The 21,175-nt window shown below is 44.8% G+C and overlaps 1 protein-coding gene across 2 annotated transcripts in view; it reads left to right on the top strand.

Moving 5' to 3' along the window:
• The window catches only part of ISM1 (isthmin 1), a 71,740-nt gene that overhangs the window by 10,853 nt on the left and 39,712 nt on the right, over positions 1–21,175 (top strand). Inside the window, exon 1 of one of the 2 annotated variants that reach the window (XM_070588812.1) lies at positions 1,185–1,949. The exons of the other annotated variant lie outside the window; for it this stretch is intronic. Within the exon in view, the coding sequence (XP_070444913.1) occupies positions 1,920–1,949 (30 nt within the window). The 5' untranslated portion in view covers positions 1,185–1,919. Of the gene's footprint in view, positions 1–1,184; positions 1,950–21,175 lie in introns of those variants that run through there. 2 annotated transcript variants of the gene reach the window in all.

Below are 21,175 nucleotides of genomic sequence, written 5' to 3'. Positions count from 1 at the left end.
GGCTGACCTCCTGGCCATGCCAGACATTAGGAGAGGGCGGATTATTAGAAACCCACACAGGATTCTGATTGGAGAGAAAGACGATCCTCCCCTTACACACGAGGTGGCCCATCCACTGCCCTGATATTCACCAGGTGCAGTCGTGGCCCAGAGATACAGATGAGAAGCTCGAGAGGACTTCTTAGCCCAGGCACCCAGAGTGTGGTCTGTGGAACAGCAGCATAGCATTTCCTGGGAGCTTGGTAGAAAATAAGAATCTCAGGTCCCACTCAGAACTACTGAGTCAGGATCTGCATTTTACCAAGGGGCCCAGGTTAATCATATGCACATTACAATTTGAGAAGCACTGATCTAGATGCGTGCTTTTCTTGCAAGTTGCAAGTTCCAGAAAGCCCTCAGTACAGGTCAGGTATTATTCAGTGACTGACCAGTTAGGCTGCACAACAAACTACCCCAAAAGTCAGTGGCCTGCAACAGTAAGCATGTATTCTCATGCTCTGGTCAGCTGTGGGATCAGCAGATCTAGACTGGCTTGGCTCCAAGCTGTGGGTTAGGTCTGGGTTTCTTCCGTGCATTTCCCATTCTTCTGCAACCAGCAGGCTACCTGCCACACATTTATCTCATGGGGATAAAAAAGTGCAGAAAGACAAAGACAAGCCCAGATGCACAAGCACACTTGGATCACAGCTTTGATCACGGCTGTTGGCATCCTGTCAGCAAAAAGTCCCAAGGCATGGGCTTTGGATTTGTGTCAATTCCACTTCTGCTTCTCACTTTCGTGTGTGCCCTTAGACAACAGTCTCACACTTCTCTGTGCTTCTGTGTCCTGTTGAGTAAAGTGGGATAGTAATAGCTACATCACAGGAAGTTTGTGTGATGTAAGGACTGTCCTTGGTGCATAGGAATGGTTTAACTCATGGGTGTTGGTATTACACAGCTGTGTGACCTTGGGAGAGTTGCTTCAACTCTCTGCATTTTATTTTCCTTAGCTAAGAATAGACATCCCAGTGGGATAATTCTACTATTTTTTGAACTTAATTTTCGAAACTGATGAGGATGATGATGCTGATACCAAAGCTATCATTGGGCATTTATTCTGAGCCAGGCACTGCTGTAAGGACTTTATATGTATTTACTCCTTTAATTCTCGTAACAGTCCAATGGGGATTATCTCCATTTTGCAGTTGAAGAAACTGAGGCGGAGCAATGTCAGGAAATCAGCGTTTGGCATCTGTGTGTTCTGAGTCCCTCATGTGGAGGGAAACTTCACAGAACTGATGCAGTGCAGGCTGGCTCCATGTGGCTGACACACAATTCTGCCTCATGCTTCTGAAAAGGCTGTTCTTGGCTGCTTTTCTCATGTGGAAGAAGGAAAGGAAAGAGCAGCGGGAGCTCAAGAGAAGAGACTGGGGAAGCAGCTGGCCTCCTGCTTAAACAGTCTCCTGCCTACCCCGCCCGCCATGCAGCCATGTCCCGGGAAGCAGATACCAGATGGATATGCTGCACATTTCCAGTGGGACCCAGCCATCACCTAGGAGTTTGTTGTGGAGTTGCTCAGCCTGACTCTGGGCCAGAGTTGGGCCGAGGAGAAGGGTGAGGCCCAAAGGCACCTGCCTCTGAGAAGTGAGTGCTGGAAAAAGCCCTGGATTGCACTGCCGGCACAGGATTCCACCCACCAAAGATTGTTTCTGAGTCAAGACGTGCACGTCAATCTCTTTCCGTCTTCCTTCTGAATGGTCTCCGTTGTGCAGTTTCTCTGCTTAAATATCATGTGCTCCATGGTAGGGATGGAGCTGTGCCTGCAAATATGTTATTCATCACTCACAGATCTTTAACAATTTAAGCCTGCAGCCGCTTTCCCTGACAGAGGGGCACCCTTTCCTACCTTCCTTTCCCAGTCGTAACAAGAGACACAGGACATGGTTGGAGACAGGAGTTCTGCAAGCTCTGTGAGTTGTATATCCTGCTTTTTAATTATTCTTGCTGGCCAGAAGAATCTCTTCTTTGTGACTAATCAGATTTTCCCTTTCCTCAGTGTGTCACACAGTCCATCTCCTCGAGGTCATCTTCCTAGGAACAAGTGATCAGAGTTTTGAAGATGTTTCCCATAGTTGAGAGTGGCATCATATTTCCTTTTTTTTAGTTATGGCATTACATTGGTAATATCTAATCAGCTTGTGGGCTACTCTGGTTCCAGATCTTTTTCTGTTATACTTCCTAAGTCCCTGACTGCGTTGCATCCCCAGTGAATTTTATCTTCTGTATCGTTTTCGATAGGCTGTGACTCAACTTCAGGTATGCTCTACAGTGCCCTCTCTCTTCTTCCTTCGCACCCCAGATGATGAGTAAGGACCAGTCTCATTTCAACTGTCTTAATAGCCTATTAATTTGGTGATTGTCACAGAACTGAGCACTGACTAAAACACTGGCTACACAACTAAAATGGAAAGGAAAAAATAACTTTTAAAATAATTATGTGAACACTAAAAACGTGAAATCACTATATTATCCCACCAGACTGGCAAAATAAAATTTTTTTTTAAAAAAACTGAAGATACCAAGTGTTGATGAGAATGTGGAACACCTATTGGAAATGTGAACTGATATAAACACTTTGAAAAATCATTTTTCCAAAGTAACTACTAAAACAGAATATATACATACTCTCTGACTCAGCAATCCCACCCTGGGTTTATACCCAACAGAAATGTGTTATTAATGCACTCAAAGACCTGAAAAAGAATGCTGATAGAAGCACTATTTAAAATAGCTCCAAGGGGCAGGGCCTGTGGCCAAGTGGTTAAGTTCACACTCTTGGCTTTGGTGGCCCGGGGTTTCACCAATTCAGATCCTGGGCATGGACCTAGCACCAAGCATCAAGCCATGCTGAGGTGGCATCCCACATAGCAGAGCCAGAAGGACCTACAACTAGAATATACAACTATGTACTGGGGGGCTTTCAGGAGAAGAGGAAAAAAAAATAACCCCAAACTGGAAATGGCAGAAATGCACATCAACAATAGAATGGATAATAATAACGGTAAGTGTCCACGCTGGGAATGAGCAAGCGACAACTATACACAACATGTACAACTTTACATATGTAATGTTGAGTGAAAGAAGCCAGGCACAAATGAGTACATGCCAGATAATTCTGTTTATGTAAAGTTCATAACCAGGAAAAACTAATCTATGCTGTTGGAAGAGAGGACGCTGGTTACCCTTGTCAAGGAAGTAACTAGAAGGGAATTCAAAGGGACCATCTTGGGCTCTAGTAACGTTCTGTATCTTGATCTGAGTGTTGGTTACACAGGTATGTTCAGTTTGCGAAATCCCGCTGAGCTGTATAGTTATATATGTGCATTTTTCCGTATGTATATCATACTTCAATTAAAAATACAGTGAAGAATGCAGGAAGCAGGGTAGATAGTGAAGAAGAAATGGCCGTTTTTCACTGGGAAAGGCAACCCGCAGCCCCGCAGCCCCCTCTCTGTGCTCCCTGATGTGTGCTACCCTGCAGACTGGTCTCCCGGTTTTAATGCATATGGACCACTTTCAGTGTTGCGGGGATCCTCCTGTGCCTCCGTGGCCCAGTGCTATTGTTACGACATCAAAGGCCAACTGCTGGCTAAGATACAGTCCATATGAAAAGAGTGACCAGCAAATTTACTGCTTGACTTCATTCCCTTTAAATGGAACTGGCCCCATGGTCCTCTTTCAAAGCTCAATTGTGGACATATATCTTCTTTATAGGACATCGTGTACAATAAAGAGAAGCAATAACTTAAAATTTTGAAAAAAAGAATACCTTTGAGAGCGCTGTGAGATGAGCATTCCATCACGGTGGTTACATGTCCCAAACACTCCTAAAAGTCTAGCCAGTGCTCTGAGAGCCTTCTATTCAACAGGCTGACTTTTTTGGACTAACTGAGTTATATTTTCATGCTCCAATCCTCTCCCTAGGCCCTGCAAGATCTTGGGAAAGTCATTAATGAGAGGCAATCTACTTCCAACCAGAGAGCCACTTCACTGAAGTCAGGCAAAATAGCAAAGTTCATATCGCATTACTCATTAACTTATTTGGAGTTGCCCTTTGTGGAGTAAGCACTTATTGAGGACAGAGGGCAAACTAAGCTCCTGGATCATTTATATGCATTTCCCCAATATCCACGTGGAATCCACAGCATTCCTTCACACAGCCCTGGAAATCTCAGGGAGTTATTAGCATTTATAGATACTAGAACTGGGTGAGGAAAGAACAGAGTCGTTTTTATGAGTATCAGAAAATGAAGAAACTTATTACTTTTCTGAGAGGGAAAACAGTTCTGCAGTATACAAGTAAAATTACTTATAACATAAAGGACATCTTGGGCTTAACTGGGAGTCTGACCCAGGTGGTGGAGGAGGAGGCATCTGCAATCAAAATTAACAGCCTGCTCAAAACCGAACAATCCAGAATGATCCTTTCAATATGCAGTCACTTATTACAGCAGTGAATCAGCCCACAGGGGATAAAACATTTTCAGGAATGGCCAAGCCATCCTGGCTTGTAGCTTCCACTTCTGTTTAATCCATTACTCTCAAAAAGGTTCCACACTCCACGCTTTGCTGGGAAAAGGCTGACTACTGAATAGATCCTGTCCTTTCTGCTGTCTTCACTGACACGTTCAGGAAGACACACCTCCCACGTGAAACGACTGTGATTGTCCTGCTGAGATTTTGATGGAGGCAAAACACTCAGTTCAGAAAACACCTATGAAATGAGATCAATCTCACCTATAAATGAGAATAAGCATGGACTGGAAGAAACTAGAAATATTTGGAGAGGCGGTGGAATCCCAAGGAGAATGACTCTATATGTCGAGAAGCAGGTGGAAACAATGAGTTGGGCTCTTCAGAAGGTACCTGTGGCAGACAGCTTTTCTGTTCCAAGTTCACCCCGCTGGCTTCAGTACTCTGAAGCTCAGTCCAATTCAGTTTCGTGCCCCACATGGTTCTTTCACTGCTTATTCTCCAAGGCCTAGGACCAATGCTAAGCTCTGGGATAACCCAAAAATGAACATCACTGTTCTTGGCTTTAAATTTGCTGATAAATGGGGAAAGGAGAGAAGAAGAGAAGGGAAGTGGGCCTGACAGACCCAACAAACTCAACTACAGAATGATGTGGCCCCAGATAATGGAAGAATTGTGTACCATGGGGCCAAGAAGAGCAGCTTCCTAATGTGAATGAAGGACAGGGATGCGAACAGAGAGGAAAACAAAGAGACAGAATCATAGCTTCCAAGAGCTACCCTCTAATTAAGGAGGCTACTTGTTTTCTCTGGGTCTCTGAATGATTGTCCAAGATTGCTCGAACCATTAACTCAATTTACTTTACTTTGAGGGTCCCTGTATGTGTCCGTTGTTCCTTTGGCTGGAGTTTTTCCTGCCACATAGGATGTGATGTAAATAGAGGCATGTTGGAAACCTGCCAGTGAGATGGAGCCTGCCTGGATGGCAGGAGCTGTCTGCAGGCTACATGGACTCCCTTTAATAGGAAAACTCAGCACCCACAAAATCTCAAGTGTTCAGCCTGGAGCAAAATCAGGGGACTGTCTGCAGGCTCCCCTTTGAGATGCAAGGAAAGGTAGATGCTGCAGGAGATTTGCTATGGCAGTGCCCCTGGGAGGTTCTTTGTCTTGGTCCCGACGATCTAAGTGGAGTGCCTTTTGTGTCATCAGGATACACAGGTGCATGACAGGTGCTCATGTACACAGGAGTCACTGCCCATGGCTGTAGGCATGGTCACTACCCTTCACACTGGGTTGAAGCAGGCTTCTAACCTCTCCACTACCCTGCGAGCATCATGAGGTGCTCTGCTTAAAAGGCAGGTTGTAGACACTCACCAAATCCTAGAATTTTGTTGTTGGAAAGAAACTTGGAAAACTGAGCCCCAACTTTTCATTTCATAGATGAGGAATCCCAAACCCAGAGAAATGAAAGGACTTGCCCAAAACCATGCTACTCCTTCCAGGTTGATAAGACTGAGCCAGTAGAAAGGGAGAAATTGATGATCCCAGATTGAGAGAGGAGGACTGAAGAGTAAATTCCTCAAGAAGACAAGAGCCTAAGTGTGGGAAAGGGCCTTTGATGGAAGCAGAGATGATTGTTCCATGTCGTAGTTGGGAAGAGGAAGAAGGTGAGCTATGCAGATGGCAGTGTGGATATAGTTGTGGGAACATAAGAGGTACCATCCGATGGATGACTCCTGTTCCTTCAGTGAAATATGCAGTGAGGACAATGGAGAAGAGTAGAAGATTTGAAGAGAGAAGATGTGAAATAGCCCTCTTGGATACAGGAGAAGGCGAGGTTGTGAGGAAAAGGCAGTTGATTCTGGAACAGTGCTGAGTATTCATCTGAGGTTTGAGAATATGAATCTAAAATGGAGCAAGTTTTTATTTTTCCCATCACCCATCTGCTTGGCTACCAATCTAGAGAAGTTGGATCATAGAACTCAACCAGAACTGAGGTTTTGCCAGTGAAATAGATCAGAGGGAGAGAAAGAAGCAAGGAGAGTTGAGGGGAGTTGCAAAGGAATGGTTATAATAAGGCAACATGGGCTGAATAAGAAGAAAAGTAAAAGGAAGGGAAAGCTGAAGGGTGGTGAGAAAGTGATAGTGGACTGGAGATCTCAATGAGTTTGAAAACTGGGGAAATGAGATAACAGGACAGGAAGTGTCCTTGTGTAGAAGATTTTCTAACAAAAGGTCTAGGACAGAGGGTAGCTGAAGCGCAGTGGAGGAAAAGGTTGGTGGTGGTGAGGAGGTCAAGGAGCTGGGAAGGCCATCTACATGGATAGAAGTCACTCAATTAGGATAACAGAAGTTGGTGAGGAAGACTGAACCAGAAGCTTAAATTTTCAGTGAATGAGGGAGAATGACCAGAAGCTCCATGTAGAAGTTGGACACCCATCATCCTGAAAGGAGCAGGGTTTGTTTGTTTACTTTTGTTTTTGTTTTTCAGGAAGAAGGGGAAGAAATGGAAGTAGCTATAGCAACCAGGAGGAGATTGAAGGGATATTCAGAGAAGAGGTTGAAAATGAGAGGAGTTTGCTTGTCATGGAGTGAAAGTCCTAGAAAGTCCAGTAGGAGAAGGGTTTGGGAGGGTGGAAGGGGACAGGTTGTGTCTGATTAAGAGATGTTCAGAGCAGTGTGGGGTGGACAGCCTATGGGCATGGAAGATCTCTGAAGGCAGCTAGAGCAACCATGATGGGAATGGTCTTGAGCTTCTCTTGAATGGAGGTGACACCCTTTGCCCAGTGCCATGGTGGCCTCTGGGGTCTCATTTCTATGATTAATTGGGTTGGCATAAAGGCATCAGGTGAGGGGTAGGGGTTACTTAGGCCTCACAACGTGGGGTTGGCAGCCATAGCCTGAGGCATCAGCTCTCTTAGTGTTCATGTGTGGAGTGGTGGAAGCTGGTAGTTCCACGGATCTCACTTGATTTGACCTACCTGTTTTTGTCAAACACTTACACGGCACTCACTATGAGACAAACACTGTTCTAAGGATTTGACTAATATTAATGTGTTTAATCCTCAAAACAACACCACAGGGTAAGCACTATTATTATCCCTATTTTACAAAATAAGGTTAAGTAACTTGTCCAAGTCACACAGTTAGTAGAGGTAGAGGCAGGATTTGAATCTTGGCTGTCTGGATCCCAGAGCCTACGCTTTCAATCACTATGACCTCTGTGGCAAGGAGCAAAAGTTCCTTTTCCATTGTCAGAAAGAGCTGTTTCCCTGAGAGTCAGAAGATGTGACTTTGAGTCCCCAGTCTGCCACTAACTGGCTGTGACCTTGGGCACAACATTTAACTTCTGTCACCCTCAGCTTTCTTAGTGCTCAGTTCCATGCAGTCATTCGGGGACCCAGGCTGGTGGAGGCTCTGATGTCCTCTTAACAATCCCAGCCTAGAAGGGACACATATCACTTCTGCTCGTATCGATCATACCTTGATGCAAGGGGGCTGGGAAATGCATTCCCTGGCTGGGGAGCTGCCTCCACTTTGGAGCAGGGCACATATTTTCAGAGGACAGCCAGCCCCCTCTGCTTTGTTACTCAGTGCAGCTCATGCTTTCAGGACTCTGTGTGTGCACTTCTGTGTAGCCCACTTGGGCCTGTGCTCTCAGCAATTTGTCTTCTTCCTGCCTCATCTCTAAGAGTCTCTTATTGTGTGAGCAATGACTGACCACCTGAATGCCATTAACTGCCATGCAGCCCATCCCTTCTCAGAATGCAAGACATGAGTCAAGAAAAAACTTAGTCCTTCCCAAGTGCCAAAACTCAGGGACGAAATTAAGCATGCCAAGAATTTCAAGCCATATTCATCACTTCTAAGCATCTATTTGCAGTGTGAATATTTATTTGCAGATACTAATCAGCAAAATATAGTTTGTGGAAGGATTGTTATAACTCATTTGATAGGGAATACAGGACTTAAAGGTTCACAGTATTTCTGCGGTTAAAGTAGCAGGTACACAATTTCCCTGAGATAGATATTTGAAGGGAAGATGGACTTACTTTCTCAATTATCCAGATAATGTGTTTGCTTTAGTGGAATGGAGATAAGCCTCAATGCTCATGGTATTTGCAGAAGGGCCTGTTCATCTATTACCCAAGCTGCAATGGAGGAGGTGCTGATCCATCCACAGGTGAGAGAGAGAGCCCGTTAGCAGTTTAGAATGGTAACACTTACAGATGAACCCAGAGTGCTTTGCTGTCTTCTCCTTCACTCACAGACGGACAAGGTAAACTCAAGCACAGAGAAAATTTGCCTCAATCTTGGACTAAATACAGAAGTCTTCTTGCACTTTCAATGGCTGAAAGGTCTACAGGAGCGGGAGACTCAGTTCAGGAGAGTTCATCTCTGGCTGGTTTGCGCTGGCAGTCCTCACCGCTAGGTGACCACCAGTCTCACGGAGGTATGAAGCTCAAGGACAGAGGCTCGGTTTCCCACTACTGTGGAAGATGTCATATGAAAAACCCAACCAAAAACTGTGTGGTTACTTATTTGGACATTACACGTCAAGTCCTACAGGTTACGTGGTCGGACAGTTTTGTAATTTGTTTTTCTCACAGCAAGAAGACCAGTGAAAAGAATTTATTGACAAGTAATCACGTTTCATATAAAACATATTTAAAAGGTTTAGCATGGAGGTTTATTCCACACTTCACAGGAATGGTATTAGCTTTGCTAGATACCTCCATACTTCAAACATAACAGAAGAGATAATGTGGTTTTTTAAAAATTCCTTGGCCAAGTTTCCTGTTAACTGTCACTCCAGTATTTTGGTGCTGCTAATGTGTTTGTGGGGTGAGTCATTTTATGTTGAGGGGAGATTTCCCCCTTCCTAGGCTCCTAAAGACAAACTACCAATGCGAAATCAAAAGAGGTAAGATGTGTAAAAAGGAAAGGTGTGTTTCACCTATGTGTCAGATTCAGAAGCATCTGCCTTGCCTGGTGTGTATGGCATTAATTTCCTGCCGGTATTCAATTGGAATCCCCCCCTGAGTCGCTCGAAATTGAAAATCAAGTCGTATTTCTTTAATCAGCTTTAGGAAACAGTGAAAGAAATGGGTAGGGGAGAGGTTTCTTTTACGAAAAGTTTCTGAAATCCACAAAGCCTAGAAAAAAAGAGTAGGCACCACGTTGGGCCATGAGTCTGGGATTTTAATCTCAAAGAGCATTTGTCCCCCACCATCTCCATGTCAGTTCAGTATCTTCCTCCCTGTGTTAGTTATCTCTTGTTCTAAAATCCAGCAGCTTAAAAAACAGAATTTTATTATTTTAGAATTTCCTTGGATCAGGAATTCAGGCACAGCTCACCTGGGCACCTCCGGTCCAGGGTCTCTCACAGGCTGCAATGGAGTTTATCAGACAAGATCGCAGTCTTCTCAAGGCATGGCTGGAGGAGAACTGGCTTCCAGGTTCACTCGCTTGATTATTGGCAAGATTCCGTTTCTCACAGGCTGTTAGCTGGAGGGGACCCAAAGCTCCTTGCCATGTGGGCCTCTTCATGGGGCAGCTCAAATATGGCAGCTGGCTTCATCAGAGCAAACAAGCAAGTGAAGCCAGAAAGAAAATCCACGGTCTTTTGTAACCTAATCTCAGCGACAGCTCATCACTTTTGCCTTATTCTGTTTGTTAGAAGTGAGTTGCTTGCTCCATCCCACACTCAAAGGAAGGGGATTGCACAAAGGTGTGAATTCCAGAGATGGGACCACTGAGGGCCCTTTCAGAAGCTGCCTACCGTAGTCTCCTCTGCATGTATGTAGGTACTTACCCATCCCTATTTATCCCATTGGTGACAATTCTTCACTCTCTGGTGTGGCGACCTGGGTCCTCACTTTCCTAGATCTCCTGAATTTTGATTCTAGTGTCTCTCTTCTCATGTCCATTCAACATATAATCCTCAGATTCAGCTTCTTAAAAATTGTTGCCCTCCCCTGCTTAAGAACTTCCAATAGTTCCCCCTGTTCCTTGCCTCAAAACAGGTATCGAGGAACTGCATATCTGGAATCAATCAACTTTTCTTGCCCTTTGTTTTATAGGCTGTATTTGCAGCCAAATTGGACTCTGACTAGTCCTTGTGCCTTCCTCATGCTCTTTTGCCTTTCTTCTCAGTCCGTTCCCTTGGCTAAAACTGCCTTTCTCTCTCTCTCCAGCTACAAAAATTCTGGACAAGCTGCAAAAGCTTTGTTGTGAACTCTTGAGGTGGAAATGGGCTCATTTCTAAACCCTATAGCATTGTACATCGTTAAGTGATGATTACATTCTTCCTCATATATAATTACCTGGGGGCATGAAACATCCCTAGTCCCTAGTCTGCCTGCTGAAATAGAGTACGTACGGGTCTTGAGAGCAGGAATAGCAGCTTGCTTCTCTTTTATACAACCCCTCCCCCCGCCCCCCCACGTGTAGTGTGGCCCCTCACTTATAGCACGTGTTCAGTAAAGCACGTGTCGCTATGTTGGTGAGTGTTGCGCTTTCCAAAATGCCTTTGCTACACTGGGGGAGACAGAGCAGATATTGTTATTTTCATTTGATAGATGAGGAAACTGAGACCCAGAAAGTTTACCAGCTTTCTGACAGCAGACAGTGGCAGAGCCCTGACTCAATTCCTGAGTCCAAGGTGTCATACACCCTGCCCTATAAGAAGGAAGTGACCAGTTGGGCTTCTCCATTCATGTCTGGTTTTTTTCTTTTAAATGTAAACCCACTTCACTTGACCTGATTTTTTAATGAAGTGATTCACAGTCACTCAACAACCCCTGCATTATAATAAATGTTCTACTCTTTGATTTTTTTTTTTAACCATTCCAGGGCAAAGGAGGGAGTAGATCAGAAATTTTTAAAAATAAATAAATAAAAGACTGTCAGGAGCAGGAGGAGAGCCTGGATCTGCAATTTCTTGTTCTTCTGTGCATTAACCTTTTCAACTTACCTGAAAAAGCAGCATTAGGAAACATCGTGTTTTGAAATGTCACTTTGCTTGTCTCTTGCTGTCCCCTAATTCACTTCTGACCATGTGATGAAGTAAGTTATCATGCAGCTTGTGGCCTGTACAGGTCAAGAGAGTTCTGGTCACCTGAGCCACCTTTGCCAGATGCCTTGGCTGGAACCACAGGTATTTCTGTTAGGAAAGTGGTGTGTGTCTGTGTATGTGTCTGTAGATGTGTGTACGTATCTCCGTGTCTGTCTAAGTGTTTGCGTGTGTGGGAGGAGGAGCAATTTAAAAGGGAGACTTAGGCATAAAGGATAATTATTTCTCAAAATCACTGTCCAGACCTCTGTGGGCAATATTCTGAATTCAAAATGACTTTCAGCCAAGTCATGTTCGCACCTGGGAACTGTGAAAAGTATTGAAAGCTTCATAAAGGAGATGAAACTTGACCACGACAGGAAGTGACTTATAGCCCCAGAGGCTCAGAGGTATTGACATAAGGTAGTGAAGCAGGAAAGAATTATGGTTTTCAAAAAGAAGTCGGATCTTGGCTTCGCTTTTATCTCAGTGTGATGTGTGTCTAGAATAAAATCCTCTAACCACAGTGCCAAAGTGACATTCGTGCAACAGGTGTGGTCTGAATCCCTTGCTTTTGTGGGTCTGATACTGGGGAAAGTCACAATTTCCTCTATGACTTGTTCGTCCTGTGTCAGTATTGTGGTTTCCAAATGCTGTGTGAACCTGATTTTCCAAGTTGCAGGTGGGCTATGTGGGTGATGGCGGCAGCCAAAAGTGCTGAAGGAATTAGCTAGAGCCGCTGGGCTACTTGGAGAACTGAGCCTGTGGCTGCCAGTTCACATTAGTGTGTTTCTTTGTGCATGAATTGTCAGAAACCTTTTCTCTCTAGCATTTCTTCATTCCGTTCTCCTTTAAGAACATTTCTCGTTGCTCCACTCAAATTAAGGGTCTGCTGTCCAGCCGCAGGTGGTTATCCAAAAGCTGAGCGTGAACTGCGTGGCTGGTGTGTGAACCCACTCAGAGGGGCCATGATCAATTGGAAAATTTGATATAATTTTGACAAGCTGGTGGACCCTTCATCTTAGCAGTGAGATGTCTTATACTCCATAGGAAGCTATTTTTTAATGTAACATTTTGCCTCACTTCCTGCTTCAGAGTCAATCTCAGGTTTAGCGAAAGCAAGCTTCATTGTTTTGCAGTGGGTGACTTCATAAAAAATGAGACCATTGAACTTCGTCTTTTGAGCCAGGTCCCATACCCTAATTTCTACCGGTGTTCTCGTATTCCTCGGGTGAACTGCACTAATTTTGTTTCCCCTTTCCGTCCACCTCTTTCCTCCTTCTTCACCCCAATCCCAGTGTTGAGTAACAACTTCAGATATCCTGAAGGGATGTCACATGATGACTTTGATGCCATTCTCTTGATCCCACAAGATGTTTCCCTGTTCTGCATTATCAGCTGTTTAGGGGGAAGGGGTGGGGAAGGGTGGAATGAATATAGTTTTATCTACAAAGCATAGCACTGGCTTTGAATTTAACATGGAGATGCAAATGGAAGACAAGATAAAAGTATTGATGTAAGAAAGAGAGCTGATAAACATGAACATGGTAGAAAGCCCTGTTATTTCTTGAGCTGCTTGTATAGGAGAAAAAGCTGTTTATATTTGGGTGAGATTGGCTAAACACCATGGGCTAAATTCTGGCCCCAAGCATGTGTGGTCAGCCTATGAGCCCTGGAAAGAACCTGGCTTTGCTTTTACCCAAATATTAGTCATTGCTGGCTGGATTTTTTTAGGATGATTTTTGAAAAGATAAATAATATAAGGACACAAAGACCTGGAAGAAAAGCCAAGTTTCACAGGAAACAGGGCTCCTAATGCTGTTCCACTCTCCCCACCACTGAGAGGTACCAAAACCGGCATGAGCAAGGGCCGGTGGTGAGCCTGCCCGTTTCACAGATGGACCAGGACGTGGGAGTTGGTGCAGCCAGTCCAGGCTCAGCGCCTCCTGCCTCCCCATCTTTGGTTCTGCCCAGCAGATTGCTGCCGCCAGATGTGAAGCAAGAGCAGGGCCAACTTGAACCCCTCCATGCCCTGAGTGGATGGACGAGGTGGGACCACACGGAGTCCATTCTTCTCCAGCAAAGCAGTGATGTGTTCCAGGCAAAAACCCAATCTGGGATGTTTGGGCCCAAAGGAAACATTTATAACCAAATTATACACCTCGGAAAATAAATGAGCTTTCATTTTGGAAGGAAACCCTGCCAGGCTCTTTATTATTTGCACCACAATCATAAAATTGGTTTTAATCTCTGTAGTGGAATGCCGCTGGGTTGGCCAACTGGCAGGCTCTGGTGGTTTGAGTGGGGACCACTTCACCCTTAAGAACGCACAATGGGAAGCAGGGGAAGTACTTCTCCCGAACATTCTTCTTAGGATCCATCATTTTTGGGTTATTTTTTTTTCTGGCGTGTTCATTGTAACTTCAAAGAAGACTCCTTTTTCCTTTCTCTTTTCTTTTATTCTCATTTCTGAAAATTCCTGGGGCCTTCCAGAAAAGGAATTAATGTCATGTTTCCTTTCTAAATTGATGAAAATCCAGGAGTAGGTCCAAGAAAGTCTATAATGGATTTCCATTGATCGCTTGAAGGGGAATGAGATATAAAAGCTCAGAGAGAACAAGGGAGAGGAGGGCTTATCAAGCAAGTTCTCTTTTTCTACCTTCACAAAGGAATCAGGTGATTTAAACCTGTTGGAGTCTGCTCCCAGGATTCATGCTATGAAATGACCTTGTAGATATCAAAGCCAGGAGGCTTAGGGTTTCTGGGATGGCCTGGGTTTCAAATACTTTACCATGATTAGATTAGGTGCCCGGTAATGTGTCCTGATTCAGGCTTTGGAATAAGGTCATCCTACGAGCATTTGAGGACGTGGCCAGTACTTGTAGTCAGGAAACTCCCTCAGAAGGGCTCAGAGTGGATGAAGTTTACAGAGAATTTCGCCCTTGTACTGAAGACATTAGGATGAAGCCCTTGTGGGCACCTAGAGTTTCTAAAAGCAGAGCAGGAGCTGTTAAGGGGAGCCAAGGCCAGGACTTTGGTGCTCGCTGATCAGGCCAATCATGGCAACCCAGTTCAGAACCCCACGTGGTTCCCAAACTTTGCTGCACATAGGAATCCCCTAGGGGTCTTCAAAAAGTACTAGTGCCTGGATCCTACCCCCAACATCCTGATTTAAATGGTTTGGGGTTTGACCTGGGCATCAGAACAAGCCACAAAGTTTGGAAACCCCTGCTGGAGACTGTAAACTCCACAAGGGCAAGGGCCATGTCTGTCTCCTCACCATTGCATTCCTGGCTCTTGGAATGGAGTAATTAGCTCTCATAATTATCTGTTGAATGAGTAAATGAATAAAGGTCCTGAAGCTCATCTGCCCACATGCCATCAAAATGAGTCTCGGGTAATTAGGTAGCTTCAGCTCTAAAGTATTTGGGATGGCTTAGGGTAGACTGTTGCTTAAGTTCTGGGTCTTTCTTGCCCCCATCTATTTTACCCTCTGCTTCTCTCTACTTACAACATCAGAATGATTTTATAACCTCTTCTTAGACTACTTTTAATATTCATGTCCTGGCAATCTCATAACTTAGGACCATTGATTGCTCTGTATTTTCCATATGTCAGAAATTTATACCTGAGCTACCCTGCTCCTCAGCTGTCCCTACCCATTCCTGTCTCTTCCTGTAATACTTTATTTGGATAGTTTATTCTGGATCAACCCCATTCTTTGCCAACAATACCGTCGGGGTGTCTTTCACCCAGCAGTTGAAGGCCCAGCACTTGTTTTCTTGTTCTGACGCTGAAGGTTTGAACTTCCCACTCCTTGCCTTCATCCCACCTCACCCCCCTCCCAGAGACATCGAATTCTGGCAGTGGATAAGTCAGTTTTTATGGTAAAAATGTTTATGGAAACTGTCAGTTCTTAACCTTAAAACTGAACCATGCTGTTTGTATTTTTCCAAGTGATGGAGAGTGTGAAAGACTAATGAAAATGGAGCGTGAAGAGATCAAACACGCGTCGTGGAATCTTTGTTCAAGACCTGGAATGGGAGCAATTCCGCTTGGAGGGGGGCAGGAATTCCGGGGATCTTCATTCGTTGGCTTCAGCCTGAGATCATGATCTGGCATGAAAGAAAGTGAGGCGCGAGGGAGCGAGAGAACCAGCAGTGGCATGCGTGAGGGAGGGATCATAAGATGCTTTCCTTCTCTTTTGAAAAGCTAGAAACTATTTCCTTTGGTCAGAGAGCAAGCAAATCCACTTGTAACAAACTCTATCTTCTGACCTTCTCGAGCCTGCTTTCAAAAGTCAGGATTTTGAAAGAAGCCATTCATAAGTTTGCATAACATGCCATATTGGAGAACTTTCTACATCCTGCGTGCTTTTTCTGTAGACGCCTGGGGAGGGTGAGCATTTGGAGCTGTTAGTGACTGAATATCCAGGGCTTCGGTTAAAAATGGATTTGGCTCTATCCAAAATCCAGTCTTTCTGTCTGCAGACGTGGGGAGTGAGTAGCAGAGTCAGAGCTGAAGCAAACAAATGGCATTTTCACGGAAGGAGGGATAAATTTGCTGGAGGAAAGCAAAACTCTGATGGCTTTCCAGTTGAGGGCTGTGTGGCTTGTTTGAAGAGAGCATTTTCTTGGGTTGGATTCCTGGAAGCAGTTGACTCTGTCTTCAGACACCCAGGTGTGAATGCCTCTGCCAGGCTTCTGTTTTCCAGAAGAGCTCCCTGGAAGAATAAGGAGTAAGTGTGCAGAGGAGTTGGTGAATGAATGCTGCTCAGGGATTTTTCCTTCTGGAGTAGCCCCATTCGACTTGATGGTGACTGCTGTGTATATGCTGGATACAAATAGATTTTGCTTCTTCAACTTCATTGAGCCACTGTTTTAATCTCCTGGAAAACTGCAAGTTAGATGTCGGACAGTCTCAGATTTATCCTTGCTGATGGGTTTGCTGTGGGGGGCCTCTTTGGCCAGCAGGGAGCTCTCAGGTTTACAGAGGAGCCATCTTCAAGCCATGCGAATAGTCATTTGGCATTTGGTGACACCTGAAAGAAGAGTCCAGCTCTCTTCTCTGTCTCTCACCTTCATCCTTCCCACTTCTCTCGTATACTGGTGAAAAATTTCTCCTCTCTCATAGGCCTGCCTGAGGACCCCCTCTCAGGCCTTGTTTAATCTTCTGCCAGCCCTCTGAGCTAGAAAAGTTTATCCAGTAGCCAATCAGGACGCAAGCCTGTCCTTCTCCATGAACTTTCATGGCTTCTTCAGAGACAGACACGCAGTGAGGGAGAAGTCAGTTAGAAACCCTTTGCTGCCTCATTTGGGATGCTTGCTACCTAAGCAAGAGTGACGAGGCTAGACGATATTGATGCCAGGGCAAAGTGAGTCAAGTCCTATAGTTCACCCTTTATCTTCAGGGTTTTATCTTTTCACCCTGTGCATTGGTCTCTAATGTCACTTGACTCAGCAGCAGCTTCATCACCCAAGGACCTAGGAGGGGGAGGAGCTCTGTCCTTCCTCTCACAGTGTCCTCATTGTGGGGGGATCCCTGAGGAGTGGGTGATGCTCAGAGAGTCTCCCCAGGCCAGACTGGATGCCTTGGGGCTCATTTGCTGTTTACCTGATTATATTTCCCCAAGATAAAAGTACAACAACCATCTGAGAGCCTTCATTTTCTGGGAATCTTTCCCTTTGCTGGGGTGACCCTCAGCATAGTAGCTCCTACCTGCTACTCGGCCAGCTGTTCCTCATCTTCTCCTGGTTAGCGCCAAGGTTCTCAGATGCTAACCTGCGTTGGAATCACTGGGAGGGCTTGTTAAAACACAGGCTGCTGGGCCCCACCCCAGAGACTCTGCCAGGTGGCGATGGGACCTGAGAATCAGCATTTTTAACAAGTTCCCAGATGTTGCTGTTGCTGCTATTTTGGGAACCACACTTTGAGAACAACTAGGTTAAAGTGATAACTCCGCATTATTAGCAGCTTTTCTGGTTAGGAAAGTATGGGCTACTTAGGATATCTTTAAGTTAAAAATTAAAACAGAAATTAAAATTAAAACACATCCATATGTATATATGTAAATATGTGTGTATTTTTCTATATACATATAAATACTTATAAATTTCTTTATATATACAAGTATATATTTATATCCATTATATACACATACGTATGTACATATATAAATGAATTTGTCCATTGCATATGTATAAAATCTTTGAATCTTATTTGACAGTGATGAGAAGCAGGTAGTTTCAGGAAATGTGCAGAATCAGAATTGAATTCTGGGGACCTACACTTCATCTCCTCTGAGTCTCCTTTCTGCCCCTTCTTCCCACACCTCTGCTGTCCCTGGCGCTCCACCAGGGCTGCTCCCTGGGTGTTGAACAGTGAATCAGTCATGCACAGGTGGCTGTCACCATTGGTACCGTCAACTCAGTCTCTACATTCTGTCTCCGGGCAAAGGGAAGAGACGGGCACTGCTCATGATGTCACTCAGAGGCAGGTCACTGGGCCATGGCATGTTATGCCAGGACTTGGGGTCACCACACAAGCAGATGCCAAGCCAGGGAACTGATCCAGGGAGACCTTTCTCCGCCTCTGCCAGAGCTTCTCCTCATCCCACCACATCCCAGGACCCAAATGTGGTTCCAGAGATGTAGGATGAGTTAACTGTGCCCATGCCTATTGGGCTTTGAAGTCCCATTTGTCTATTCATTCATGAATTCGTCTATTCATCCATCCATTCGATCAGAGGGTATTTAGTGAGGTCCTACTATGTGCTGGGCTCTGGGCTAAGTGCTGAGAACACAGAAGAGACAAAACAGACATAATCCCTGCTGCAGGGAGCTGACACTCTGGTGAGCCCATAAATAGAATCACTGTGGCTTGTGACAAGTACTATAAAGGAAATAAGCAGCGTGATGGAGGGGAACTGTGGGGGCAGGGACACTACTTATATAAGATGATCAGGGCAGTCCTCCCTCTCTGGGGGTGATATTCAAGCTAAGACTTAAATTACAGAAGAGAGAGTGACGATGGTAGCCTGGACAAGAATGATGGCAGAGGATCTTCAGAAATGGGCCAGATACTCTTTTGGTTGTTAGTAGATATGAGTGAACTTGAAGAAGTTAACATGGCTAATATAATTTACTCCTTTGTGCAGTTGAGCTTACAGTTCAGTCACTTTTCGTGTGCCTTTATTAGCCAGAAACTGGACAAAAATGAATAAAAGTCTAATAATGTATATGAATACAATAAAAGAAATATGTACAAGGTACAGACATAATGCAGAGCAAGGAGAGACTAATTCCACTGAAGATCAGGGAAGGCTTCACAGAGAAGGCAACATCTAAACAGAGTTTTAAAGGATGCCTAGGAGTTTTCTATGTTGATAAGGGAAGGAAAGGCTTTGCAGGTAGAGGAGACAGAGAGAGGTTTGACACTAGGGCATCATTATCGCCTATTAGCCTCTGTAGCCCTGGACCATGTTTCTATCAAAATAGTAAGCTGAATCCTGTGACCCTCCTTGTGCCCTGCTCCTGCCAGGCAGGTCTGATGGCACTATTCTCAAGACCAGCTGTATTTTAATAGGGGATTATGTGGATGAAAATGGCTTTAAAACTCAAAAGACTAAAGCTCTGGCCATCCCCTCCCTCCCAAAGGTGGGCCTCTTTGGAAAGGCTGCTAACCAGTGGTCTAGGTTCTCTCTCTGCATCCTGACCACTCTCTTTACACTGGGGTGGTTGGATGAGGCTTAACCTTCTTCCTCGAGGCTTTAGTCAACACAGGCTGCCATCTCACCTCGGCTGGTCCAGCGTGACTGGCTTTAGCCCCTGCCACTCAGCCTGATTCACAGTCATGTCAGCCCCTGATGCACCCTTGATGAGCCAGGCGACTTTGGTAAAATTCTCAACTTCCGTTTTCTTATCTGTACAATGAGGGTGATGATAGCTGTACCCATCTGGTGAGGAGCTTTGGGAGGCATTGATTGAGATGATGCATGAGGTATGTTTGGACAAGGCTGGCACAGAGAAAACATTCTTAAAAAGGTGGTGAAGGTGTGGTTAGGACTAACGAAGACAGGAGCTGGGCCTGCGGGGAAACATTCAAGAGAAGATGCACCTGAAATTTACACAATGTTATAAACCCATGTGACCTCAATAAAATAATTTTTTTAAAAAATTAAAGGGGCCCGCCTGGTGGTGCAGTGGTTAAGTTTGCACATTCCGCTTTGGCGGCCTGGGTTTCACAGGTTCAGATCCCCAGCGTGGACATGGCACCACTTGGCAAGCCATGCTGTGGTAGGCGTCCCACATATAAAGTAGAGGAAGATGGGCACGGAGGTTAGCTCAGGGCCAGTCTTTCTCAGCAAAAAGAGGAGGATTGGGATGTTAGCTCAGGGCTAATCTTCCTCAAAAAAACAAAATTAAAAAAGAAAAAAGAAAACAATATACAAGTGAGTACTACAAAAGACTAATGAAAGAAGGGAATAATAAAGGAGAGAAAAGAACTCTTTTTACCACAAATGCTCCCCATTTTACAGGTGAGCAAACTGAGCCAGAGGGAAATACTGTGCCCAAGGTGGAGCACGCCTTTTTAGATGCTGTATTTCCCTGCACCCTTTATTGTTCAGAACAGAGCAGTAACAGAGAAGCTTGGTGTCTTTAAGAAATATCTCTGACCTTGCCAATTGCCATTTCTCCAAGATTCCCTTTCTATTTTCTTTTCTTTTGTGTTTTTGGTAGTTACATAAGTTCTCTATGTAAGTAACACCTACAAAAGGGAGCACAAATCATAGAAGAGCAGCTCGGGGAATTTCCACAAAGTGAACACACCAGGTAAGCAGCTCCCAGATCAAGAAAGAGAGCATGGTGGTGCCCAGAAGCCCCCGCAGGGTCCCCTCTCAGTCTCCAGCACCCCCCAGGCCACCACTGTCCTAACTTCTAACAGCATTGCTTACTTTTGCCTGCTTTTGAACTTTATATGCATAGGATAAGTTTTATGTTCTTTGTATCTGGCTTCCTTTGTTCAATATTACCATTGTGAAATTCATCCATAGTGTGTCACAGTGTTTCAGTCTATGACTATTTATGCATACATTTTACTTACACATTCTACTGTGAATGGGCATTTGGGACCCTGTCACTTTCAAAGTTCACCCCAAGTGTTTAACAGGTCTGAGGAAGAATGTGATGACCCCAAATGCTAATATCCAGAGCAATACATATTTGGGGCCTGGCTCTTTGTGACCTACTTTCTCTGTTCTCTGGCTCATCTGCCCACCGGCTAGCTCCCATAATATTTGCGTGAAATGCTAGGTGCCATTTCCTTCCTTCACAAATTAGTCACCATCCGTTTTATTTCATCCTCATTATATCAACTGTTCTTGTTGACCAGACCTAACTGACCCTGTGAAGTCATCAGAGCACACAAGTCAAGAAGCATTGGGCTAGTGTAAATTTTCCTAAGAAAATGAGGCCAGAACACTCCTACCAAACTAAGTCGGGGAGGAGAGTTGAAGATTCAATCAACAGTGCTCTGCTGGCCAGTGTTTTTGAGCAATCCCCCTGGAACCAGTACTCCTGGACTGGGCTGAGATTGGGGGCAGTGGGGACTT

Source organism: Equus przewalskii, chromosome 21 (genome assembly GCF_037783145.1).
Source record: "Equus przewalskii isolate Varuska chromosome 21, EquPr2, whole genome shotgun sequence".
NCBI lineage: Eukaryota > Metazoa > Chordata > Mammalia > Perissodactyla > Equidae > Equus > Equus przewalskii.
The sequence above is the reverse complement of the archived record's forward strand: the minus strand, read 5'-3'. Positions and strand labels throughout refer to the sequence as shown.